General features: G+C 52.9%; 1 protein-coding gene and 1 long non-coding RNA gene across 2 annotated transcripts; one reads left to right on the top strand and one right to left on the bottom strand.

Moving 5' to 3' along the window:
- On the top strand, window positions 1–26,096 carry RTN4R (reticulon 4 receptor). The gene is made up of 2 exons (XM_081285005.1): window positions 1–277; window positions 24,401–26,096. The coding sequence occupies exons 1-2, from the start codon at window positions 256–258 to the stop codon at window positions 25,798–25,800; spliced, it is 1,422 nt and encodes a 473-aa protein (XP_081141131.1). The 5' UTR covers window positions 1–255; the 3' UTR covers window positions 25,801–26,096.
- On the bottom strand, window positions 13,272–16,957 carry LOC308644832. Its single transcript, XR_014021093.1, has 2 exons — window positions 15,721–16,957; window positions 13,272–15,474 (listed from the first exon to the last, which is right to left on the bottom strand). It is a non-coding gene; the product is annotated as an uncharacterized lncRNA (long non-coding RNA).
- Window positions 26,097–27,776: the final 1,680 nt, after the last annotated feature.

Genomic DNA, 27,776 nt, shown 5'->3' on the forward strand with positions numbered 1-27,776 from the left:
CCCATAAAACATTCATCCGCTCCCGGCCCGCGCCGCTAGCGCCCCGCTAGTCCGCGCTGCCGCCCTCGCCCTGCGCGCCCGCGGCCCTCGAGCCCAGCCCAAGCCGGGCGGAGCGGAGCGCGCCGAGCCTCGTCCCGCGGCCGGGCCGGGGCCGGGCCGGAGCGGCAGTGCCTGGATGCGGACCCGGCCGCGGGGAGACGGGCGCCCGCCCCGAAGCGACTTTCGGTCCCCGACGAGCCTCGCCCGACCCCTAAGATGAAGAGGGCGTCCGCCGGAGGTGAGTGTCCGTGCAACGCCCGAGCGGGGCTGGAGCTGCGGGTGCGGAAGGGGGACGGCTTGCCCCCTCTCGGAGGCTCAGGGCCGTCCAGGTTTGCAGAAGCAGAGGGAGGGGTCGCCAGGAAGCTTGGAGGACCACCGCAGTGCCGTGCTGGGCTGGGGCTGTGGGCGCCCCGGCCCTGGGAGGGCGGAGCCGGCGGCAGCAGGAAAAGTTGCTGCTTTCCGAGAAAGTTAACGGCGACGGCGGGGCTGGGGGCGGTGGTTCTGGTGTCCCTGAACCAGGTCTGGGCCAGGTCTAAGTGAGGGCTGCGGACTAAAAGGGTGGGGTCCGGCCTCGGAGCACCCGGACCGCTAAGGGGTTAATAAGCAGGGTTTGCAGAAACGTGGGTATTGAGTGCAGGTGGGGGCATCTTCCTGGCCTCCAGACTCACTTAAGAGCCTCCTGTTTCTTGGGGTCAGGCCAAATGGGGGTGAAGGGGGACGCTGGCGGCAGTAGAGGGCGTGGGGGACAGGGCGGTTCCAGCTTTGCCCTCATAAGGAAGGTGGTGAGAGGAGGCAGCAACGCCCCCCACCGTCTGCAGCCTGAGGTCCCTTACAGGACTTGATTGAGAAGTATGAGGGGTATTGGGGGCCTGTCTTCTCTGACAGCCCTGTGGGACCCCTCCCCCCATCAAGTGCAAGGATCCCGCAGTGGGGGCAAGGGAGGGTGGGCTTCATGTGGGTTGAGTATGCCCTGCCTGGGGGAGCTGGGGTGGGCACACAACCTGTCCCAGGTGTCCATCCCAGCTGGCCTGTTAATGTCCACTATGCCGCAAGCTGCACACACGTTTCCTTGCACGTGCACATGTCTATGTGGGCTGCACACTTGCACGCCCCACATGCACATGCATGCCAATGCTGCCCCAGTGTGCACATGTACAAACATTATGGGTGCACACTCAGATTCAGGGTTCATATCCATGTCTTTGCCCCATCTTCACGCCCACGTCCACACATAATACATCCAGCATGCCTGCTATGCTCTCCATGCTTGGCACATGCTGGGGCCCATAAGTAGAACCCACTTTCACACCTACATGTTCATGTATTGTGGGGGAAGGGTATCAGGGGCACACAGAAGAGTGAGAAAGCCTCAGCCCCATGTCCATCTGTACATTCTGGAGGCTCCCCTTCAAAGTCCCTTGGGTGTGTGTGTGTGTGTGTGTGTGTGTAACATGGTATGCGTCTGCACGTGTGTGTTTGAGCGCATGACCATGTGTGCCTGTGAGCATATCGACATGTGTTGATTTGCCTCAGGGTGTGGGTGCTCCTTGTGTGGGTAACCAGGAGAACTATGGCCGAATTCTACCCAAATCTGGAGCAGAAGCCCAGGAAAAGTAAAGTGGAGGTTTGTTCAGTGTCCCTATCCCAGGGGGTGAGGTGCAGTGTCTCCCAACCACTTCCCCACCCACCAGTGCTGGGACAAAGTAGTGGCTGATGATGGGCTTGAATCCACCTGGGCACCCATTTCAAACCTCGAGGTCAACATCATGACAAACAGGTTAAACCCTGGATGTACTTGACTGTGGCTGCAGCCAGCTAGGGCAGATGACCCAGTATGACCTCAGGGAGGCCCTGCCTTCAGCATCTCCATTTCTCCTTGGTGGCAGCCTTCAGGTGAGAGGTTTCAGGTGATCTCACCTGCACCAGGTATTGTATGAAATGCTGAGGGGATGGACACCAGGCTGGTGCAGGTTACAGATAAGGGTGATAGTGATCCACTTGCTATGGTGAATAGTACCCTGAGGTGGGGCTCAGAAAGGCAGAGCCACATGCCTGTCTCCCAGCCACAACCAGTATCTTCATCTGTAAATTGGGAACAAGTAGGTCATCTTTGTAGGTTGTGTGAAGGTAAAATATGCCAATAGAGGTTTGAGCAGTAGGACTGGCCATTACTCTTTACTGTCTATAAAGTGAGTACTGCTTCAGCAAAGGTAAGGAAGAAGCAAGCTCCCAGACCAGGGGCTGAGCTAGGTGGTGGTCAGCACCCAGACTCCACCTGGTAAAGGGGAGCTCACAGGGCCTGATTCCTGGGTATGGCATGGCAGAAGAATAGTGGCCTAGATTTGGGTCCAGGTTCAGCCATCCATTAGCAGTGTGACCTTGGGTGTAACAAGTCACCTCTCCCTGCCTCAGTTTTCTTGTCTGTAACATGGGTCAATAATCAGTGGTTTGGGGGGCACTTCAAGGCTGATGCCTGGTGGGGCTGGCCCAGCTTTCCTGTGAAATTTTGACCCCTATTTTCTACCTTCAAAATTCCTCAGACACCTCTCCCTGACCCATAAGTCAACAGAGGTTTGCCTGAAACCCTTGCACTACCAACCAGGCTCCTCCCTCCTCCCCATTCATAGATGGAACCCTGGGGGCGTGGTTGTACACAGGCTGAGGCAGGAGGATCACAAGTTGAGGTTAACTTGAGCCACTTAGCAAGACCCTGTCTGAAAGAAAGAAAGGAAGAAAGAAAGAAAGAAAGAAAGGATGGGATGTACCTCAAAGGCAGAACATTCCTGAGTTCAATTCCTGGTACCACAAAAAAAGATAGAGAGGGAGAGACATCTACAGATGGAGCTATAAAAGCCCACTGAGGCAGACAACTCCCCTGGAGGCCACTAGTGAGTAGGGGTAACAGAGAAGGTGGAGGGCATCTAGGGAGCAAAGACACTGCAGAACACGTTTCCTCAGCCGGGGCAGCTCTGTCCCTCTGCCCCTCGCCAATGAGTGTCCTATAGAACCACTGAACCTGTTTTGTTATTCTGGGGATTCTTCAATCAGGACTGGCCCTCTTCCTGGGTCCAAAGGAGTGAGAGGGGAGAGGGAGTGAAGTCTGTCCCAGCAGGTGTCAACAAGCAAGAAGACTTGTAGAGGATCTGTAGAGGAACTCCCATCACAAGGCTGGGTTGGGGCCCTTGAATGGGGGAGATCCTGCCATCCTAGGAGACTGGGGGCTAGTTCTCAACTGGAGGAAGGGCACAGTTTGTTGCTCTTTTTGATGCAAGTGAGGGTCAGGGCTCGTGGAACCAAAACTTCCAAAAGTGTTCAGGCCCTGGGCTCACCCTCCCTCTACTGCCCAATCCCCAGCACCTCCCCCACCCCTTGCTCCTGCCCTGGCTTGAAATTCTGGCTTTGTGGCATGGATGCCTATGGCAGCCAGTACACACCAAGAGGGGTCCAGCTGGCAAAGCCAGGATGGTAGAGAGGCAGAATGAGCCCTCCTGCAGTCCTGGGCCTGTGGCCTAGAATTTCTCCTCAGGGGTTCTCAGTCTGTGCATCCGGAAGAAGGGTCAGGAGAAAGAAGACATTGAAAGAGAGATAGAGAGAGAGAGAGAGAGAGAAATTGTGTGTGTGTGTGTGTGTGTGTGTGTGTGTGTGTAGTGGAAGGAGTGAATGAGCAAGTGACACCTACCCTAACCCTGTCATAGGGTTACTGAGGGCCCTAGGTACTTGGTTGTGCCTCGTCAGTGAAGTTCATGCTTCCAGGTACCCAGCCTGGTGAGCCCTGACCTCTGACCTTCAGGCAGGACTGCCCAACTTTCAGTAGCCACCCATGGTATAAGCCCTAAGAACTGTGCACCCTACCTCCTCTCCAGCCCCATGAGTACTCTCTCAGGGGCCAGTCTCTGCACCTCTTAGTGTCCTTGCCCTGTAGCTAGGTTCACCCATACCTGATCAAGGTCGCTAGCATCCTCCTTGTGACCAAATTCTAGATGTTGCATTTGCTCACCACCATCTACTCATTCGTCCATTCATTCCTGGTCTGCAGACCCTACTCTGAACCAGACATGAAGGAAAGTGATCTTCCCCTAGGATTAAGTGCTTTAAAGGACAGACAGTCACAGAGCTACCACTGGAAGCCTAGCCAGCAGGGTGGGCACACAGTCCCACACCCCTGTGTCTCTCTACACCATCTCCGGAGTGCGTGGGCCTGGCTGGGTCCCACCACACCGGGTGTTTTGTGCTGCAGTTTCTTCTTTTGTCACTGTATTTTAAACATTTTGCACATCGGAAACTATTCTTGTTCATCATCCTTTACTGGTATGTGTGGAATCCCTTCCAGAAAATGCACCATAATTTATTTATTTAAACCTGCCTTGGCCTCTTATACTGGCCACAGCCATGTAGCCAGACCCTAGAGATGCAGCTCTCCTCTTATACATGTGTACCCCAGCAAGTTCATGTGTACCCCAGCAGGTTCTCAGCTCTAAGGATGGCCATCTCTGCAGGGGTTGCTTCAGGGCCCCTTCTCTCCTACCCTCTTCACATAGCTTCCAGCCTCACCAGCTACGTCCTAATAGTCTTCCCTATCTCTGGTGGAGTCCACGGCCCTGCCCTGCTGTGGGAGGATAGAGACTGAAATGATGGTGGCACTGACCTGCCTGTTTTGATGGCAGTCTGATGCCTTGTTCTGACTGTCTTGTTCTGATGGAGGCTGAACATGGTCCCTGATTACCCTCCTCAGGGTAGCTAGACCCAGGCAGTGGGGCCAGGAGACAGGGGCTATTGGTAGACCTTCCTAAGCAGCCTTGGAGAGCTGCTGAGTGGACAGAAACCAGAGTTCCCAGGTCAGCCCAGTTGGACCTGGCAGGCAGTGAGCCCCATTCAGCACTCTGATACATGGACCTGGGCTGATCTGGGATGTAGGGGTGTTAAGAACTGACTTAGCCTCATTCAGATAGCCTGTCTCATGCCCAGGGGTGCTCTTTGGCCCTCCAGTCAATACCTCAGCATTCTTAACTGACCCTCATGAATCACAGTCCATGGAATTGAAGCTCCACAGTTGGTAGATGTCAAACAAGGGTTTTATGGTCAAATTTGGGATGAGTTGGGTTAAATGGTGCTGAAAATATTTCTTTTCTTCTTTACTGCAGAATATCTCAGGGCTTGGTTTTAGAGTGGGGTAGGTAATATTCTCTCTGATAGATATCCCTATGTGCCAAACTTCAGGGCCTGCTGTGCCCAGGAACCCACTTGAGGCCCTGGTGACTGGGGTGTCTTAGAGAAGTGGAGGGGGAAACGTTTGGGCCCTCAGCAAGCACAGGCCCTGAGATAGGTGGGCAATCCCACACACACCTACACCCATGGGGTTCCTAATGGGTGGAGGGATCATAGTTTTTCCCAGCAGTGCAAGGCAATGTGCAAATTTAACCTTTGGATTTATGACTCTATTTCTTTGCAGCAAATGTCACGGGAAATGTCAGGCCCAGGCTGAAGCTGGGCGAGGGGCCCATCAAGAAAGAGGGTGGGGTTAAGGAGGCTGGAGGACCCAGGGACTTAAGCCAGGGTGGGACTTCAGGCCCCTCACCACCTCCCGGGAGCCCTCTCAGATTGCTCCTTGCTTGCCTAGGTCCCCAGCACTGTGTCCTCAATTTGTCCCAGCCATTGTGACCTTGTTAAGATGTTGCTTTTATTCACCCTCCTGCCAGGGCCCAGATGGGGCCGGCTCAGGGACCTGCCAGAAATTCCCCCCTCCCCCAAGTCTGGGCAGCCATAGGATCAGCTTGTGCAATACTGGCTGGCTATGTGACCTTGGGTAGCACCGCCCTTCCCTGGTCACTGGAGGCCTCATCTATAATCCACGGCTGTTGACCAGAGGTGGTGTTCCTGGCTCAGTGCCCTCATGAGTAGGAAATACTCCAAGTCCTGGGATTGTAGGGTGTGGGGCTCTGGGGGAGCTAGGTGGGGATGGGTGCAAGGCCAGGATGAAGATTGGCTTGTAGCATCCCATAGCAGCTCCAAGGCCTGGAGCAGACCCTGCACACTGTAGATGATCAGTAAAAATAGTGAGTAACATGGAAGGCAGAAAAAGTCTTAAGCTGGCTGAGAATCCATGTTCACCATGGTTACTTGGCCCCCTATCCCTCCCCCACCACATACAGCTCAGCCTGTCTTGTCACTGGGCTCTGCACTGGTTCTCAGATCTGGAAGGTTGTTCAGTGAATGCTGACCACCTCCCTGCCATATGTGGAACCTATGCAGCTGAACAGAGGGTCTCAGACTCCCTTGGCTACTTCCTCCTAACAGCTCCACATCACCCCTGTACACGGCTGCACTCCACTGGGCATCCAGGATCCCCAAATTCAGTCTATGTGATATCATATCCTTTGTATTGGACATCCAACCTCACAATCCTAGCCTGCCCACTCTACCTATCCCCAAAGACAGGTTTATTTTACAAAGTCTGACCTTCTCCCTGTCCATTCGCTTTTATTCCTCATGGCAGGCCTGCCTTATTAGATCACCCCCTCCACCTCCTGGCTCAAGACCACAGACACTCCTGCCTACCATCTTATTTTCCAATAAGATGGTATTTTCCTCCCTTCCTGCCTAAACCCTCCCAAGGCTGCCTCTAGGAGAAACTTTTTCTCCTTACTTTCAGGGTCTGGGCCAGAGGGTCTCATGTAAGAACTTTTTCTTCAACTTTTGCTGGGGGAAGCTCCAGGTGCTATTTCTTGTAACCTCATCTCCATATCTCCCAAACAGTCTAACCCTGGCATGAGAGTGCAGAGAGCCATTAAAATTGGGGTGGATATATCTGCAGCACCCCATATAGGGAGGGCCCAAGTGGCAACTGTCAGTGAGAAGCAGCATTCTCACCAAAAATGCCTGGGTTCTTCTGTGCCCCTGAGTCAGCTCTGGGAGATGCCAAAGCCAGGGACCCTTAGGGCTGGCTGTCTAGCGTGGGCTAGTTGGTGGGCTCTCTACCCCCAGCCTCCTTCCGTACATGGATGGTATGAAGGTGGATTCACTGGTGAGGGAGTGCTGCCTATAGTGCCTGGATCCTGAGAAATTCTTTTGGATGCTCTGGCCAGTTCCTGGGACTCCTTCCTATGCACTCTAGAAAACCTCCTATACTTTATGCCCTGAGCTTGGGAACTCACTAAGGAAATTGAGACTGTTGATGGCACTTCAGGCCCCTTAATAGGAAATGAGGCCCCTATCTCCCTGAGCCTCCTTCCTACCTGTCCTGCTCCAAGGAAATACAGGGTAGAACCCAGGCAGCCAAAGGAGATAGGCATGTGTATCCTACAAAGATTCCTGGAGCAAAAACCTCTGCTGGGCTGTGGAAGGCACATAGAAGGAACTCTTGTCTGGCCTCTTCCACACAGGTTCTTTTCCATCAAGGTCTATGCTGGCCATTCTATGAGGAGTAAAGCATTGGTTCAAGCTGTGGAGAACCCAAATGGGACCTAAGTCATAGTAGGATGAGGGTGGGGCTGCATAGGTTCCAGGAAGGTCTAGCATCTGGGGATTCCAGAGGAGAGGGGTGTTTCCACTTCTCAGTGAGGAAACTGAGGTTTAGCTCAAGCCCCTGAACAGACTTGAGCCATAGGAACTTTGTGCTTAGGGGGACATTTGAAATTTTCTGTCTTAACAGTTTGGAGGCTTTTGTCCCACCATTCACTTTGAGTTAGTTTGGTTGATGGTGCCATGGGAGGGGCTGCATGTATTCCTGCCTAGTCCTTGTAGGAGGTCTGGGCAGTGGGAGGCTGGCCCACCTGTCCTCTGGGTATGGCCTCCACCCGAGAAGCTCTTTCCTTGGGCTATGGAGTATGCTGCCTCCCCAGCATTGGCCAGAATGACTAAGGGAAGATTGTGGGCCATCCCAAGAGGTGCCACACCCAGCTTTCTTGGCCCTACCTGTCTGCATGCTGTACCCAGCCAGGAACCTAGGAGTTGGCCCTAGTGTACCTCCCCTTTCATCAAGCCCCATCAAGTGCCCTCCCCATATGTTCTCAACTATCAGCTTCTCTCATCTACCCTGGTGGAGGCCTCAGGTCTCCCTGGATACATTCAGTCCCCTTTGTCCTCAGAGAGCACACAGCTGGCTAGTCACACCTTGCCCAGCCCCTAACTTCCAGTACTCACTGGCCTACAAGGGATGAGGTATGTGGCCTATGTGCCCGGGACTTGCCTCTCAGGTCTCCTTGAGGGCTACAAATGAACCCTCCAGGGACATCTAAGGAAGCAACAGGACTATTCATATCCTCTTAGCTGGGAGATTCTCCTGCCCAACCTACAGAGTCCATGAGGGCTATGATCTTGAGTGTGGCTTAGCAGGTTAATTGGCAGCATCCCCTGGGGAGCACACCCCCACAACCCTCTGTGGGATTAACAGGTATCATGATGCACATACAGTGGAGAGAGAACAGATCCTGGGCAGGTTCTACCTTGAAGGAGTCTCTAGAGTCAATGACCTCTCCCCCTATTCTCTCAGTGAATTATTCCTGGCATCAGTTCTAGGTCAGTCCTGTGCTGGGCAGCAGGGACCCTGAGGATCTTGCAACATAGTCTGCTTTCAAGACTTCCCCAGGTTCCAAAGAGATGCTACGAAAATCTATGAGAAAGAGAAGTGGTAGTGTGAGTGCCAAAAGGGCTTGTGGAGAGAACTCTAGGGCCCCCACCAGGTCTCATGGAGGTACTGAATCTGCTGGCCAAAGGGGAGTGGTCCCTGGCTGCCCAGAATTCCCAGAGCAAAAGGCTAAAAGATGCTAAACAGCCCCCTGCACTAAGGGAGTGAGTGGGGCACTGCATGAAGATGTAGAGGATGGGTTAGCCTGGCCTTAGGTGGGGAGGGGTTGGGGGAGAGGAATAGATGAAGAACTTACCCTCCCACCACCATCCCAGCGGGAGGTCTGCCAGTGATTCTTTGTGTTCCACGGCCTGACACGTGGCCCCTGCACACTGGGCCGTGTCCAGGCTGTCTTTCATCTCCTTGCCTCGGCCCCAATTTATGTCAGGCAGAGGCTGACACAGGGACAGGTGTGACAAGTGTCTGGCTTCCTGTTCGAAAATTGGCAAAAGAAAAACTCTCCCCATAAAGATATTCCATCTACATACCTCCCAGATGTCACCGGGAGGACCCGTCACGGCCAAGACAGATGGTGGCCCTAATGGACTCCATTCTTCACCTGCTGCCGGAGCTGCAATCTAGCCCCAAGGCAATGGAGCCCTCCCTGACACTGTGGCCTGCCCATTCCCTCCATACCCACAGAACCTCTGTCACAGTTGGACCCCAGGGTCCCAGCATCTCTACCCCCTGCTTTTAGGACAGAGCACATTTGAGCCTCAGCTTTGGCACAAGGCAGGAACACCTTTGTTCCTTTCTCTGGCTAAACTCCCTTCCAGTTAGTCATCCTAATCACCCCACCTGGGGTACCATCACTGTCCCAGGATGTCCAGGGAACTCTGGAAGTTGGGATCCCAAGCACAGAGGTCACATGACAATCTTCATCATGCTGTCACTGGGTTTCAGCTGTAATAAGGGCCCTTGGGGGTAGCAGGATGTTGCTCTGCAGTGGAAACTATAGGCCTATAAGCTCCCAATCTTAATGGCTCATTTCCTGCTAGGTACCAGACATCATGTTCATTTCCCCACCTTGTGTGGGGCTACCAGGTCCAGTGTGTATGTAGACCTCACTCAGCCAGATTGATGCTCTGTCCCCACCAACTACTCCACAGATGGGAATGGATAATGGCCCCAGGCAGGCTTTCCACGTCCTTGGAGCAAGACTGTCCTAAGATGAAAAGGGGAGTTGGGAAGAGTCCAGCCTCCTGAGGGGTCCAGGAGAAGAGCGGCCTGGGGGGAATATGCCTGAGACTGTGGCAGGCACTGGAGGAGGGGAGTTGCCTGAGCAAAGCAGGCATGAGAAAGCCAGAGCCTCGCAGAACAGTTAGTGTGCCAGAGTTAGGGTTACATCAGATGCCAGCAATGCCCCTTCTAGCTCCAACTTGACCTTGGAATCTAGGTTTCGCTTTCTTCTCTATAGAGTGGGGACAATGGTGAAGGCTGCCAACTCCTGGGCTGATGAACCAGGCATTTCCTCTTTGCATTTGCCCTGTATATATGTGGCCCTATAGCACCCTGTGAGGTAGATCTTGTGATCTCCATTTTCCATGTGATGGAATGAGCACAGAGATACTGCAGGGCCTGCCTGAGACAGAGTTCAGGGCCTCCCTGCAGGGTTATAGGTAGGGACCTTGTGGTATAGAGACTCATGAATCACCCACCCTTTCACCTGTTCTAGCATTAGTATGAGACCAGCCAGAATAAACCAAAAGCAACTTTGTGACATTTTACAGCATGCTAGTCAACCATCATACTGCACCCATGGAGCCCACAGACCAGGGACAGTCAATAGAAACAAGCCATGCAGAGGCCTGCTAAGTTGAGCAGCAGGAAGAATGAGGTAGAATAGGTACCCTGGCAGTGGACAGGAAGTAGAGGGTGGATGTCAGGAGGACCCTGGGATTGGTCCACTGATGTGCCCCATCTGTATCCCTAGTCCTCTCATTTCACAGATAAGAAATCCAAGCTCCAGATGGGCCTGAGCTGGGCCACATAGGTGGGCTTGGAGGTATCTGAGTCTCACTGGTTTGCTGCAGCCACAATGAGGGGATGAAGGAATGTTCATAGGAGCAAGTGGGCAGGCTTCCTGAGGGCCTGGCCTGGCAGGGAGGTGTCACTGCTGGTGGATTAGGATGTAGAGTTTTAAATGTGCATTCATAGGACTAGGTACTGAGGCCTGGGCTAGGGTGCAAGGCACTGCTCCTAGCAGGCTGAGGCTTTGGGAATCTCTGGAAGTTGGAGACCTGCCAGGGACATTGGGTGCAGGGAGGACAGGTATATCTGACCCAGACCTAGGCTTTCCAGGGACCCTTTTGTATTTGGCTAGAGGAGAAAGGGAAGAGATAGGGTGGCTGTGTTCTGAAATCGTTAGGACAATTACTAGGAAAAAGACAAAAGGTCTTTCAGGTTTGATAATTGAGAGCCTGTGGGTAACCTGAGCAAGGGGTCCAGGGAGGGCAACTAGGAGGTAGGTGTGTCCTCTGGGGTGAAAGATCAGACAGTATAGATCCTCAGGGGTTACTTGGGAGGAATGAGTACAGTAAGATCTGGGGATAGCCACTGATTCCTGGTGGCTCAGCTATGGCTACTGGTGATCCCTTGGGCTTAGAGTCTCCTTTCTGAGGCTGGTCCTTCCTCAGCCCTAGGAGCATCTGTGTCCTGGGCCAGTAGACTGGATCAGGCCTCTTTTAAGAACTGCAAGGGTGTAAGGTGGGTGGGAGAGGCAGTGCTGGGAGCCTGAGCTGACCCCCTCCTGAGTCCTGGACCAAGGTGCTAAGGAAATGAAGCTAGAAGTTCCCTGCCTCCACCTACTCCACAGCCCTAGGGCATCCCACCCTCTTTCCCTCATTCCTGCAGGAGCACCCAGTACACGTGTCAGCCTCAGGATGTAGAGATGTAGCCAAAATACACTGACCTCCTTTTCTAGGAGGCAGTGGCGCCTGGGCCTCCCACCCGCGCAGGTGAGAAGCCGCCAACAATTTCCATCCCAAATTGATTTCAGATAAGCAAGAGTTATCACACACAATCATATAGGAATAATTTATCACTCGTTAATAAAAGAGCAATTACTTATTCACATTGTCCTTGCCTGAGCACATAGCAAGCACTGTTGCAGGAATGCACTGGGGTCTCTCACAGAAGTGGAAGATGCTTCTTCATTTCCAGCCAAGGTCAGGTCTAAGGCCCAGTGGCTGCAGACCCTATTCCAGTGGAAGGTGACCCCTGCTGGGTGACCCACCAGCCTGGTGGGGGAGGTGCCTTGTGACAGAGGACCGGAGCAGGCAAAGATGAGGAGGGGTCCAGGAGTGAGTATTTGTCAGGATGTTAGGGGCTGGGCCAGGCGGCCATGAAGGAACATCAGGCAGATCAAGGAGGAGTGGCAAAGAAAGCTTGAGCACAGAGAATTTTAGGCCAGAAGCTGCCCTTCAAGTGTCTGGATTGCAGAAGCCTCTGTAACCAAGAGCCCAGAGTGTCCCTGGAGACCTGATGTGTCTTCAACCATACTTAGCTGAGTTGGGGGTCACAGAGCAGTGTTTAGGGCTCAGACTCTGCCCCAGATGCCAGATACCCAAGGATGTGTGTGCAGGGGCTTTTTCCTGCTGCACCTCGGAGACAACACTTTCTTTATTTTTTTTTAATATTTATTTATTTTTTAGTTCTCGGCGGACACAACATCTTTGTTGGTATGTGGTGCTGAGGATCGAACCCGGGCCGCACGCATGCCAGGCAAGCGCGCTACCGCTTGAGCCACATCCCCAGCCCTCGGAGACAACACTTTCTAACCCACATTTGTCTCCACCTTCTGGAGGATGCACTTTCCTTTCTTTTTTTATTATATCTAAAATTTCAGTGCCAAATATGCATGCTTTTGTTTTTAAACTACAACATTTTGGTCAACAATATCTTGCACAAGGTTAAAATCTCTACCCAGCTATTGATCTGGAAAATTGGTTTGTTCAACTCCTGCCTGCAGTCCTCCCTGGAGGCAGCCACTGTTACCCCCATTTCCTTTGTTAATGATGACCTTTGCATTTCTGAGGCTTCCACACTAGCCCCTCTCTTGCATGGTCTTTGGTTTTTCCTGGGGTTTATACTTGACTTTGGTTTTTGGTGTTTTGTTTTGTTTTCCCTCTTGTCCCATTTCATGAGCTTATTCTTTCCCATGTCAGAGTTTATAGTGGGTTTCTTATTTTCTCCCTGGAAAGATCTCAGGCCCTTTTCCTTCTACCCCCATGAATTCCCTTAACCACTATTAAGGTTACATCCAACTTTCACTGTATGCACTTTTTTCCCTCTAGGTTTACACTCTTGTTTAGGCTGAAGCACAACCCCAACTAAACAGTCTAAGGAAGGTATAATGAAGAACATTCTCTGAATCCTCCCATGGCTGCAAGTTTGTTTAGCTGGATTGGCTGGCTCCAGAATGCCATTTTGAAAAAGGTGTCCCCTCAGAGTTTTGAAGCTATTGTTGTCCTTTGGCATTCAATTTGGTGTGGGGAAGTCTAATGCCACCTTGCATCTTTTGTGATCGACTTTTCTTCCTGAAGCTTCAGGCCTGTCTTGATCCCTGTGTTATGAATGCACAGTGAAGTACTAGGTTCTCATCTTTGGGAAATTTTCTGGTATAATTTCTTTGATTTTTTTAATTCTCTATTTTCTCAGTTTCCTCTTTATGGAACTACCCTAAGACAGATGTTTGACCTATATTTGTCTTCTGAATATCATTCATTTTTTTCTTCCTTTTTATTTTTCTTTCTGAGAGATTTCCTTGACCTTGTTTTCCAACCCTTCTATTGATTTTTTTTAATTTTAGCAATTCTATTTTTAATTTCTAGACATTCTTTCTTGTTCTGGTGGCTCCTTGGTCATAGCACCCTGTTCTTGTTTTAAATTCCCTTCTATCTGTAGGAGGATACTAATTAGATTTTTCTTCTAATTTGGAGAGAGATCAAGCTTATCCTCTGATAAGTTTCAAGCATCAGGCAGGAGCTATCCTGGGTACCCCCAGAAGACCCTTTCTCTGAATGTTTCCATAGGGGAAACATTTCCCTCATCCTGTTTCCTGCCTTTCCAAGGGTGTTCTCTGTGTCACCATCATCTCAGGAAGGGGAACAACACATGTCTCCAACATAGATCACAGTGTCTAACATGGTGGTGGGAAGAGGAAGGGGACCACCAGTGTTGTATGCAAATGCCCACCCTCACTCAGCAAATGCTGAGTGAGGGTGGGCATCTCTCAAGGTGAGGCAGGCTATGCTGGGCTCTAGATTTATCTGCCAGCTTCCTTTCTCTGCTGAGACTGAAATTGGGAAATGACTGTAGATATGTTTGTCATGCAGCCTGGCCAGCATTACCTCCTCCAACTTAGACACAGCTGAGCTCCTGCCTACATATAGCAAGGCCACGGTCTCACCAGAAGGCTACCTATCCTGGTCTTAGGTACCAGGACCTAGATTGACCTCTAGATAGGTAGGACACTGTTCACAGAGGCCAGACCTAGGTGAGACTATGTCTGAGATCCTGGGGAGGTGGGTGCTAGCCCATCATTATTATCCTCATATTGTTGGTGTGATTACAGACAGATGGGGCTGACAACGTCTCCAACTAGTCTTAGAGTGGGTACAAAGGCTGCATCTGAGTCCAGGGCTAAAGAACCATCCCAGGGTCTACCCTCGGCCAGTCCAGGGAAGGAGGCCTGGGTTAAGGATGAGGTGCTTTAAGGCGTCAGGGTGCCCAGAGTAGTTTCTGTTTCCTGCTGTGTGGTCTTTGGGGCTCATAGTTGGCTCTGATCATAATGGAGAGGTACCCTAGGGCCTCAGTTATGTGCCCTATCCCCTGGCGTCTCTGATGCCCGGCTGGTGATCTTGTCATGCCTCAAGACTGTTGTTTGAAGAGTGGTGATGATAGTCACCTCTTCACTGTGCTATGGGAGAATGCACTGTGGGGATGTCACAAAACTTCCAGAAATAAGAAATATCCACACAGTGGACTGTCCCAAAGAAACCAGAGACTACCATTTCCCTCTTCCTTTCCTCTGCTTTCCCCTGCCCTGCCCTGCTACTGGGCCCTGGTGATTCTAGGGGTATGACAGTGTTCTGACAGTGCCTCCTTAGAAGACAGATGTTCATCCAAAAAGCCCCTGTATGACCTCAAGTCTCTGATGCTAGAATGGGATTTCCTTGGGCCAAGGCATCTACCCAGGGATGTCTGATGTCTGTATAGCCTTTGGGGCTCTCTGCCCTTGTATGAGACTGGCTGTGTTCCATGTGGTTCCAAGTCTGCCCCAGACTGCACTTCATCCAAAAGCTTTGCATAAGATGGTGGTGATGGTGATAATAGTGGTGGTGATGGTGATGGTGATTGCTATAGTTTGGATCCTAAATGTACCCCAAAGGCCCATGTGTTAAAAGCTTGGTCTCTTGCCTGAGAAGGAAGTTAGGTTACTACAGGCATGGGCTTGAAGCGCATACTGGAATACTGGCCCCTCTTCTCTCTCTCTCTCTCTCTCTCTCTCTCTCTCTCTCTCTCTCTCTCTCTCTCTCTCTTCCTAGCTGATGAAATAAGCAGCTTCCTCTACTATATCTTCCTACCATGATGTGTTGCCTCACCACAGGCCCAAAGGCAACAGAGATGAAAGACCATGGAGTGAAACCATAAAGTCAAAATAAACCTTTCCTCCTTGGAAGTTTATTTTCTCACATATCTTGTCATAGTGATAGAAAGATGACTAATGCAGTGACAGTGATGATGACGATGATGAAGATAATGATGGTGGTAGTGGGGGTGATGATAATAATGACAAGAATAGAAGACACCTTGGGCTGGGGATGTGGCTCAAGCAGTAGCGCGCTCGCCTGGCAAGCGTGCGGCCTGGGTTCGATCCTCAGCACCACATACCAACAAAGATGTTGTGTCCACCGAGAACTAAAAAATAAATATTAAAAATTCTCTCTCTCTCTCTCTCTCTCTCTCTCTCTCTCTCTCTCTCTCTCCTCTCACTCTCTCTTAAAAAAAAACAAAACAAAAACAACAACAACAAAAAAAAAAAGAATAGAAGACACCTCAACAGCCCACATTCCCTTCATGATGCTGGACATGGGACTCTATAGGTGGCTGGGCACATGGCCACCAAAGGTGGTCCAAAACTGCCTATTTGTAAAGAGACACTGACCTGCACATGTACACTCCTTCCAGACCATGCCCGCCCTAAGGACTTAGCTTGGTGCAAGTAGGTCAGCAAACATCCTTGATGTGACTAGCCAGAGCCCCTGGAACATGGTATAACAAGAGGCCACCCAACCTCAGCAGGATCCTGGGAGGGTTAGGTTGGCATGGAGAAGCCACGGCCCCAGAGGCCTCCCAGCTCAGCTAAACCACTGCCTGCTCAGAAACCATCTCCCCTAGATTTGTCACCCTTGGAAGTGCCATCATCCTTTCCTCCCACGTGAGGACTATATTGCTTTGTACCTCCTCCCAGTGCCTAGGATGGCTGACTGGTCCTTACAACTAGTTTTATACTCTTTCTTGTTCGTTTATTTGTTTGTTTTGTTATCAGGGATTGAACCCAGAGGTGTTTAGCCACTGAGCCCATCCCTAGCCCTTTTTATTTATTTATTTATTTATTTTTAAATTTTGAGACACAGTCTCATGAAGTTACTGATGGCCTCGCTAAATTGCTGAGGCTGGACTTGAACTGGAAATCTTCCTGCCTCAGCTTCCCAAGTTGCTGGGATGACAGATGAGTGCCACCTCACCCAGCTCTTTGTATTTTTAAGTTGTCCTTTTATGCATGTTTGGTTACAAGCCTCCAGACAGCCTCTTCAGCAAAATAATTGTTTTTCTATGGGCCTGCCCAGTATTTCAGAATTTGGTACGTCTCTCCTCATATCCTTCACCCGCAACCCAGTGAGATGCTAACCTTGCCCAGGTCTCCTGGGGGGTTGACACCACATCAAGTGAGATGCCTCTTGGCTTTTCACATTCAGTCACATGGCCTCAGCAAGACAGTGGTCCTCTCCAACCCTTGCTTTCCTTTTCATTAGGTGAGAAGTTGAGTGGCTTCTACTGGGCCATTGTGAGAGTGAAGGTGGCATCACCCACATGTAGCAGGGGGTCAGTCACAAACCAGGTCAGCAAACTGTTTCTGTAAAGGGTATAACACTAGATCACCCCAGTGTTGTGGGCCACATGGTGGTGTGTCTTAACAACTCAATCCTGCCAATGAGTTGTCTCAGACACTACTTGAACACATAGGTGTGGCCTGTGCCAAAAACACATTATTTACAAAAGCAGCAGCCAATTCTTTTTTTTTTTTTAAGAGAGAAGAAAGGGGGGGGGGGAGAGAGAGAGAGAGAGAGAGAGAGAGAGAGAGAGAGAGAGAGAGAGAGAGAGAATTTATTTATTTATTTTAGTTCTGGGCGGACATAACATCTTTGTTGGTATGTGGTGCTGAGGATCGAACCCGGGCCGCACGCATGCCAGGCTAGTGCGCTACCGCTTGAGCCACATCCCCAGCCCAGCAGCCAATTCTTGAGCCAGTTTGCCAAGTGCTTATAGAAAAGGAGGTAAGAAGCCCCTTGTCTTTGATGAGGGCTTCCCTATGGCACCCTAGACTGGGTTCTCTGGTCTCACCATTCTGGCCTCACTGGGAATTACTCCAGTGGGGGTCCTACCTGTCCTGGCCAGGCACACTCACCAGCCCTCACAGGGATTATTTGTGTGCTGCCAATGTGCCATGTGCTGCTACCTCCCTCAGCTCTTTCAAAGGCCTCTGGGAAGCAGGAGCAGACCCTGGTCAGGAGGATGTGGCAGGCGAGGGCTATACTTAGATGGCTCCAGTGGCAGCCTGGCTGGTTGTTCTCCTAACAAGAGGCTGAGAGGCAGGATGGGCTGATTCCAGAGGTTGGCCTCAAGATCTGCATGTATGTGACTTTTCAGAGCAGAATGAATTCTGCCTGGGAAGAGGCCATCTACCTGCCTGGCTGGTCATGTTTTACAAGTGCTGAGGGCTCAAGAAGACATGGAGAGGTTTCTAACCACTTCCTCCCACTATAGTGAGAGTAGACCCTCTACCAGCTCCCCAGATCTTTGTGGCCCCAACATAGCAACCCCAGCAGCCCAAGACCTAAGTATACTTACTCCTGTTCTGTGTTCCCAGGATGTTCTCCTATTTTGCATACTAATCATGCTAACAGTGCATTCTATTTTGTGTGCCCTCTGCATTTACTCCCATTGTTTGCCCCCCCCCCCATGCACTCTTATTGTCTGATTTTGTGCCTTTGAATATGTGTTCCTGTTGTACATACCCCTTGAACACACCTGGGTACTTCAAGCATCCCTGTCAGAAGCTGATACTCTGAGCCTCACAGGCAATGGTCAGCTTGGTGTCAGCAGAAGATCCAGGGTTAGCAGCTCAGGTCAGGGTGCTAGATCTGGGAGTGGGTGTGGGGCACAAGGGAGGGCAAGACCCAGTACTGTGGACCCTGCCAAGCTGGGTATCCTGGGAAGGGGCTGGGTGGGCAGATGGATGTGGGTGGGAGTGTGCAGCAGTACTGGAGCCCAGGCCATGGCACAGGAGTTTCCATTCTGAAAACCCCACTCCCAAGGGCAGGGGCATGTGGGCTATTGGCTAGCTCCTTATCAGTTCTCCTGAGGACTCAGGACTGGATCCCAGGCTGGTTGCTGGACTAACTTAGCCACAGGACCATAGTGAGCTATCTTGGAGACAGAATCCTTCAGGTAATTAGACAGTGGGTGTTTGCTGCCACCTGAATAAGGAGGCACAGGAGTGGCTACCAGCCAACGCTCAAGAAGACATTGACTGAGTCTGTGGAATTGGGCCAGCCTGAACTATCTGTGTCCTAGGGCAGTATGGGGCTTTAGAGAGAGCCTCCAGGTACTTATGGATCCCCAGTGTAAGGCTCACAGGTTGGGACCAGCAAGATGGGCATCAGATGGGAGCATGTGATGACCAGGTGAGTTTCTGGAGCCCTTGGATGGGCAGCTCAGCCTTAACCAAGAATGAATTCTTGAAGTCTGGATCCTGAATTGTGAACTCTAAACACCAGAGGGTCTGCTGACAGTGGACTTCTGGGCTTCTCCCCAACATCCTCATGCTCCCTTGTGCTGACTCTGGCCCATAACACCCCCCATTCCCCCCTCCCAGTGAATGGCACCTGCTATTATACTTCTTCTTCCATCTGCAACACACAGGATAGACCCTGGGGCAGGGACCTCCTGACTTATGTTTGAGGGAAACAGGGAGGAGTGAGTGAGTGGATGGCCTCTGTTGCAGTGTTTCTCTTTGTGAAGGGCCCTCAAGCCAGGACCCTCCCCTGCCAGCCTCCATGTCCTTAGCTTGAAAAGGGCTCAAGGTAGACACTAAGGGTGCTGTGTTGGCTTTTTCTTTTCTTTGGTGGGGGAAGGGTGGAAAACTTGGGTTAGGGGTATGTAGGGTAATAGTCTTTCAGTGTCCCTGTTGTCATGGGTTTGGGGTAGGAATTCTAGCTTCCCCCTAACCAGCAAACTTCATTTTCTTCATCTATAAAGTGAGTCAACAAAATTTGACCCTTAGGAGTCATCAGCAGACTTAGGGACTTAGCCCCAGGCCTAGGTCTAAAGGCACCCTATTCTCTCAGGTAATCCCAATGTCACAAAGCAGACAGGCTGGGCAAGAGCAAGGCCTATGGCCAGAGGGGCAGAGGGAACACCTAGCAGAGTCAAGTTGGTCCCAGCAGCTCTGTCCCAGTCATAGTAGGATTGCAGGTAGGTTTCTGCCCAAACTAGTCCGTTTCCCCACTGCACATGGCTGGACCTGAAGCATCTCAACTTGTGTCAGGTGCTCTCCTGCCATGGTTGGTGGCTTTGCCCATTATTGACCTGACATGTATGCCCATCCCTGCAGCCAAGATCAATAATGAACGGGGCCTCTGGGACCCCTGGACAGTGTAGCAGGGGCTGGGAGCCACACTCCTAGGAGACACAGGGTGATCTGACCCCCTCTAGAGCTGCTGCTACCCTCCTGTCTCTAGCATTTAGGGTGTGGAAAGGGCACAGGAAGCACCATGGGAATTTGAATTTCCCCTTCACGTGTCTGCAGGCCTGAGAATGGATGGAGGATGGGTAGTGTATGTGAGAAGTGAGGATGAGGGGGACAGATGGCTGGTAGGGGGTGGTGAGTCAGTGATGGGGGGCTGGCAGGAGTTGGGGGCAGGCACAGTGAGGGGTGCCCTGACCCTTTCCAGTGTGGGGATGACACTGGCCCCTCCACCCCCGCCCAGAGCTATTTCTGGTCTCAGTATGCTGAGCCATTCTGCCTTGTAACTGTGGTCTGTGACATGACCACTTCACAGGGACATTGTTGGTATCTGTTGGATCTATGAATCCTGAGATGACCAATGTCCCAACCCCTCTACAGCCTTCTGACACCAGCCTCTAGGATAGGGGGCCCCAGCTCAGGACCTCCCTGAAAATGTCCCCTTCCAGGCACTAATGGCACAAGAGAAAATTATGTGCTCCCAGTACCTACCCAACAGGCTTGCATCCTGGACCCCAGCATCCTCACGGCCACTGTTCCTGCCCAGGCCACACAGAAGCCAAGCTTAGTGTGTGGGCTGGACTCTCTTAGAGGTCACCTTCAGGCCGCTCTGTGGCTCCTGCCCTTCCCTTCCCTTCCTACTGGATGGTCTTGTGATAAGAGCAGGACAGGCCTTAACCATTCACTGCCTCAGTTTCCTAATCTGAAAACAGACTGGTAATATTGATCAGAAAACTGATTCTTATTAGTGCCTGCCACATCAAGCTTTTTTTATCCAGCTAGTCCGATCTCCCAATGATTTTGTAGGGTGTTTCTCTTGGGGCAGGTATGAAGACACTAGGGCACTGAGCTGGTGGTTGATGCTCTGGACTTGTAATACTGACAGCCCTGAACTGTCTCTTGGCCTTGTCAGGTGGGGACAGAGATGTCCCCAGGCTAGGGGAAGGCACAGAGTAGGAGGTGCTGTGAACAGAGGGTCCCTGGGGAAGACACCAAAGATGCCAATCCCACCTCAGCTCTGTGGGCTGCTGAGGTGAGCTGCTGACCTCAGCAGCAGCCTGCTTGCTGGCTCCTGTGCTCCTGTAGTTGCTGGGTGAGTCCCAAAACCTCCCTCCTTCCCTCAGCACATCCTTCTATCCCCCTTGCCCCCTCCCCTCTGCCCCTGCCCCCCTCTTCCTGGCTCCTCCCATCTCCTTCCCCTCTTCTCTTTCCCCTCCTCCCTCTCTTACCCTCCTCCCATCCTTCTTCCCCTTCCGCACTCTCCTCCCTCTTCTCCCTCTCTTCTCTCCTCCTCCCCTCTCTCCCCCTCCTCCCTCCCTCCACCCTCCCTCCTGCAGTGAATGTGAACCTGGGCTTTTTGCTCACAAGACCTGATGGTGCAGGATGAATAGTATGTAGCTCAGTAGTTATATCCCATTCCATCTGGCTGCCTGGGGGGACTCTGGACTAGTATCCAGACACTGTCCTTCCTGGGAAATTTCGATGCCTTCTGGGCAGGATGGATAGCCCTCTCCCAACCATGTCCTCATACCAGCATGGTTTCTGAACCAGACCTAGGAACCTCTAGCCATGACCCAGCCCCACCGCCAGAGGGGCCATCCATGAGGAGAGCCCTGGAAGAGACCCCCACCTGGCAGGTCTGACAAGAATTGACCTGAGAATAGCAAGAGGGGCACCAGTTTGTGCACAGGCTCAGGTGGCCACAGGGCTGGCCTGTCCTTGGGGTGGCTGCAGGGGTCTGAGGGGCAATCCACGTGGTTCCTATGTGTGAGAACTGGAGCCCTTGCAGGGCTGTTTTCTCCCCAGATGTGTCTGGAGTCTCACTCACACTGGATGATCACTGAGAGTTGGGACCTGAATGAGATGATGAGAGTGGCAGGGGTGGCCAGGCTGATCTCCAGGAAGAGGGCAGAATCTCCTGGGAGAATCAATGGTCAGGTTGGAGAGAAAAATAGGAGAGGTGGGCAAGGAGGGGACCGGCCCTGGAGGTCAGGAGCCCTGTAGTTCAGAAGGCTACAAAGGCTAGGGGGTTGGGCCAGTGAGGCTTTTTGGTGGGTAGGGAGGGGTTGCTTTCCAAGGTGGAGGGCAGGAAGAGGTCAGATGGGGCAGCCGTGGCGTAAGGTCAGGGCACACCCTCCCGACTGCCTGGTTGGGTTTTCTGTATTCCCTGGGCCCCCACTGTGAATACGAACCAATGCCGCAAAGTTGGGTTTGATTATCTCATATAAAGATGCCCCCTCATGCTTGCTCAGCGGAGGGGTTGCTATGGAGACCAGCGGGCAGGCCCCAAGGGGGGCCAGGCTGGAGCCAATTACTGTGGCTGCAGCAGAAGAGAGCCCACCCCGGCCGCTGTGCTGACAGCAGGGCCGGTGCGGAGGGCCGACTCTCAGAAGTTGGTTTCCAAAAAGCAGTTGTCTCGGCAGGAATAGAGCCTTGTCTTTGTGCCTGATACCTGCTGCTAGCAGGGCTGAGTGCCACGTGGCCACTCTCCCAGTTGCCTGCCTCCCCTGCGTGGCTCAGTTTGGAGTCAACATGGGCATCTATACCAGTGAACTCGCACCCCACACCTCAGGTCTTGGGGGCCACAGGACATAGTGCAGTGGTAGCCTCGCTCAGTCATGATGTGAGGGACATGGTCACCATGTATGGTAGGTAGCACAGAGAACTTATCATTATGGCACAGAGAGGTTGGTGGGATGGCACAGTTGGTGATGTGCACAGTCTGTGGCATGGCTTGACTGGTGATATGGCCCAGTCATAGCAGTGTGCCTGACCAATGAGCACTGAGGGCCCCCACCCCAACCAGCCCCAGGTCTTTCTGAATTCCTGGACTAGGAAATACCGTTTATATAGCACAGTGCCTGCCTGTGACAGCAGGTGAAACACTGTGGGAAGACGCATAAGAAGGAAGCAGGGGTGTCAGTCGTTTAAATAGAACATCAGGCCAAAATGCCTCTCATGCATAGCCAGCCTTGGGAAGGTTACCCAGGGCTTGGGGTTCCTGGGCTTCTGACTTTCTGGACCAACAAATGGCCCCAAACCCAGCAAGGCAGAGTTCAGAAGAGGAGACTCCTGGACAGGCTCCCAGGACCTGGGGACGTGTTTAATGACTGTTACACTTAACTGGTTTGCTGGGACTCTGGATTTAGAGCAATTGTTGTGCTCTAGGCAGAAGAGGACCCCTGTGGCAGGGGGCCCAGCATAGCATGGAAGGCCCAAGGGTCACAGTCCTGGCTGGTTGAAGCTAGACCATGGCTCTCTCCCTTCTCCCTCTCGACTCCAACCCCAGCACTTAGCCGGCCTCCTGTCTGCAGAATCCTGCTCTTAGCTAGCTGCCAAGGAAGGTGTTAGCTATCAACACAGGTGTTAGCTGTCAACGAAGGTGTTAGCTGATAACTCAAGTGTTAGCTGATAAGCCATAACCCTCCCAAGGGGATTCACATTTTAATAGACTCACTCCTGAAGGCGAGGCAGGCTGAAAGAACCTTCAGCATTCAAAGGGGGCAGGGAATCTAATGGTGGAATAATAGTCCCTGCTGTTGAGGCCAGGTCGCCCTAGCCCCAGGAGAAGTCACTGAAGGCCCAGGAGTGTCTGTCCCTTCAAGGGAAGAGAGGGTGCAACACCATGAGCAGGGGGAGATTGCTGCTGGGAGGCTGTCCCAGTTGAGTGTGCACCTGGGTTGGAGAGTTGAGGGCAGCTGGGACCATGCAGTGACTGGCTGGGAAGAGTGAACTCCTCCCCTGGGAGGGGATCAAGCAGAGAATGAGGCCAGGGGAGGAGGCTGCAGGAGGTGTTCCAAGCCAAGTCAGGAAGTGCTTAAAAGGGAGGATGTGTGGAGGAGGGAGCAGCCTGCTGGGGGCAGGGTACTCTGGGATGGGGACTGTACTCCTTCACCCCATGCCCTTCCTATACCCAGACCCCTGTTCCTGTGATAGCAAAGGTGCTAGTTGGTAGACTCACTCCATACCCTCTGGAACCCATAGTGGCTGTTATTTGCAGTTTTTTCATTAAATCACAACTCCCCATTGTGAAATGAGGGGGGCTCCCCAGACTCCCAGATGCTAGGGTTTATCAAGAGCTACAAGGGCCTAGGCAAGGCATAGGTTCTGAACCTCAGTGTGCCTCCTTCTGCAGTCTGGGAGGAGAATTTCTGTATAAGCTACCCAAACCTCAGGAGCTGACAGACTAGGGTTGAGTGTTAGATTGCAGCTCCACTGCCTGAACCCCACTTCCTAGTAGTCCCTGAGCTCAGTCTGGGTGGTCCTACAATGTTTGCCAAGAGCTGGTCTCCTCCTCTCCAGCATGGCCTGCAAGCTGTTAGAGGGCTGGGTGCAGGCAGACCAGGATAATGCTTGGAATATGGGGATGGAGACCAGGCCCAGGAAGACTGTTCACTAGAGTCCCAAGAAGGTATATGCAGATGTGAGCAACAGTCCTTCGCATAGGTATTTGTTGTGTGACCTAATAGGCTAACTTTGATAAGTGGGTATGAGTATCTGGAAGGGTGCAGTGGGGAGTCTATAGACATGGTTTCCCAGAGTGTATGGCTCCAGGCGCAAGTTATAGCCAAGCATCATCTATGTAGTATGAAAGCAAGGATCCCCAAACCTCCAAATCCCAAGCCACATCTCAGACCTGGCCCCAACGTGGCCTCCCAGTCCCTTAGGGATCTCTTACCCCTAACCACCCTTTCTTCTACCCACAGGAAGCCGGCTGCTGGCATGGGTGCTGTGGCTACAGGCCTGGCAGGTGGCAGCACCGTGCCCAGGTGCCTGTGTGTGCTACAATGAGCCCAAAGTGACAACAAGCTGCCCCCAACAAGGCCTGCAGGCTGTGCCCATTGGCATCCCAGCCTCCAGCCAGCGCATCTTCCTGCATGGCAACCGCATCTCCCATGTGCCAGCTGCTGGTTTCCATGCCTGCCGCAATCTCACTATCCTGTGGCTACACTCCAATGCACTGGCCCGGATTGATGCCACCGCGTTCTCTGGCCTGACCCTCCTGGAGCAACTGGATCTCAGTGACAATGCCCAGCTTCGTACTGTGGACCCTGCCACATTCCAAGGCTTGGGCCGCCTGCACACATTGCACCTGGACCGCTGTGGCTTGCAGGAACTGGGCCCTGGCCTGTTCCGTGGCCTGGCCGCCTTGCAGTACCTCTACCTTCAAGACAATGGGCTGCAGGCACTGCCAGACGATGCCTTCCGTGACCTGGGCAACCTCACGCACCTTTTCCTTCACGGTAACCGCATCCCCAGCGTGCCTGAGCGCGCCTTCCGTGGCCTGCACAGTCTCGACCGTCTCCTCCTGCACCAGAATCGTGTGGCCTATGTGCACCCACACGCCTTCCATGACCTTGGCCGCCTCATGACACTCTACCTGTTTGCCAACAACCTCTCAATGCTGCCTGCAGAGGCACTGGCACCTCTACGTGCTCTACAGTATTTGCGGCTCAATGACAACCCCTGGGTATGCGACTGCCGGGCACGCCCACTCTGGGCCTGGCTGCAGAAGTTCCGAGGTTCCTCATCTGAGGTACCCTGCAGCCTGCCCATGCGCCTGGCTGGCCGTGACCTCAAGCGTCTGGCTGCCAATGACCTAGAGGGCTGTGCTATGGCAGCCAGGCCATTCCATCCCATCTGGACCAGCGGGGCCACTGATGAGGAGCTGCTGGGGCTGCCCAAATGCTGCCAGCCGGACGCTGCAGACAAGGCCTCGGTGCTAGAATCTGGGAGGCCAGCCTCTGCTGGCAATGCACTCAAGGGGCGTGTGCCACCTGGTGACAGCCCACCAGGCAATGGCTCAGGCCCACGTCACATCAATGACTCTCCCTTTGGGACCCTGCCCAGCTCTGCTGAGCCCCCACTGACTGCACTGCAGCCAGAGGGATCTGAGTCACCAGGAGTCCCCACCACTGGTCCTCGTCGGAGGCCAGGCTGTTCCCGCAAGAACCGCACCCGCAGTCAGTGTCGTCTAGGACAGGCGGGAAGTGGGGGCAGCGGGACAAGTGATGCAGAGGGTTCAGGTGCCCTGCCAGCCCTGGCCTGCAGCCTTGTGCCCCTTGGCCTTGTGCTGGTACTGTGGACAATGTTTGCACCCTGCTGACCAGCTACGACCCCAGAACCTCTCAGCAGCCAGGTGTGTGTACATAGGGGGTCTCCCAACATGTCGCCAGCCAGCGCCAGGGACAGGTCCCGTTGGGCAGGCCAGTCCTCCCTGATGGACACCTCCCCACCAGCCCAACCCCATCTCCACCCCATCATGTTTACAGGGTTTGGGGCAGCGTTTGTTCCAGAACGCAGTCTCCCACCCGGATCGCAGTATATAGAGATATGCATTTTATTTTACTTGTGTAAAAATATTGGACGATGTGGAATAAAGAGCTCTTTTCTTAAACTATGGCCTCTCAGGCTGAGGTGCTATGAGTGGTAAGAGGCAGGGGTGGGACTCACTGGACACCATCACACAAGGCCCCTGAGGAGAAGTGGAGTCACCCAGCTGCATGTACCAGGTATGACATGGTATCCCTGCCAACCTCTGAGCTTGCTCCTGAGCCCAAACACCTACCCTGAGAGCTGGACTGACAGAGCATATGCCAGGCCCGTGGGTCTAGATGAGGCTGCTTTTGTGGAGACATCTGCTCTAGTATCTTCCACCCAACTCTGCATTGCCCCCAAGAGGAGACTGAGGATAAGAGATGAAGAACATTCTCCCTCTTCTGGGAGATGGACAGGAGTAGGGCAGCCCTGAAGGACAGTTGAGTTGGTAAAGCCAGGCCTGGGGCCAGGCAGGAACTGTGTACACCTTCCTACCACTGCCCAGGGTTACGGCCAGATTCCTATTCCTCTTACAACATACCCACAGCCCAGAAACAGTCCCTTGAGGATTTGCATGCCCTTGTACACATGTGCACAACACACACATATGACCAGGCAGGAGCTACATGCATACATGCCTATGTTTGAAAAAAGCACCCACAGCACAGACAAAAATATAAGTGTGTGCACACTTTCCCAAGGCCTAGGCCAGGGAGGACTCAGAACAAAAGGGAAAGGGGCCACGTGGCCAAGAAACTATGTAGGGTGCTTACAGGGAAGGCCCCTCCCCCACAGGGCAGGGGCTGGGGAGGAGGAGGAGAAAAATTCAGTGATTTGGGGGAGGGAACGGCAGAGGGGAACATTGCTGGTGGAGCCAGATGGCCGTGGGGGCGGCTGGGGCTCTAGAAGCCCAGGGGAGGAGGAGAGTGTGGGGGAATGTGCTCAGCAACCAAAGCCCCCAGCTCTCCCTCAAGCTCCTCAGTGCTGCCACCCAAGGTGGGGGACTCAGGACAGATTCAGGTTGCTGTGGTCCTGTGTGGCCTTACCTCAGCAGGTTATGCCCACTGGCACTGCCCACTCCCTGCATGGTTCCCCACATTTGGGCCTGCAGTTTCCCCTCTACTTGGTGGACACCAGCACACCTGAGCTTCTGGGGCTACCCAAATGCTTCCACAGATGCTGCAGACAAGGCCCAAGTGCTAGAGTCCAGGAGGCCAGCCTCTGCTGGCAATGCACTCAAGGGGTGTGTGCCACCTGGTGACAGCCCACCAGGCAACGGCTCAGGGCTACATCACATCAGTGACTCTCCCTTTGGGACCCTGCCCAGGTCTGCTGAACCCCCACTGACACTGCAGCCAGAAGGGTCTGAGTCACCAGGAGTCCCCACCACTGGTCTTCATCAGAGGCCAGGCTGTTCCCAGGGCAAGTGATGCACCCGCAGTCAGTGTCGTCTAGGACAGGTGGGAAGTGGGGGCAGGTGATGCAGAGGGTTCAGTGCCCTGCTGGCCCTGGACTGCAGCCTTGTGCCCCTTGGCCTTGTGCTAGTGCCTGGAAACCTTACTTGCCTCTAGGACTGAGGATGGGGCAGCTCAAGCAGGCAAGAACACTATTTGACCAAGGCTCTGCCCCAGGCCCTCTCAGCTCCAGGAGACCCCATTTCTCTCCTTTGAAGACCCCAATAGAGACAGCTCTATGAACAGCATGATGTAGAGATCTTAGTGTCTGCTCTGTGCCTACACCATTAGTGTCCCTTTGCATACCAGA

The sequence above is a fragment of the Spermophilus citellus genome (assembly GCF_964194105.1).
Source record: "Spermophilus citellus genome assembly, chromosome: 3".
NCBI lineage: Eukaryota > Metazoa > Chordata > Mammalia > Rodentia > Sciuridae > Spermophilus > Spermophilus citellus.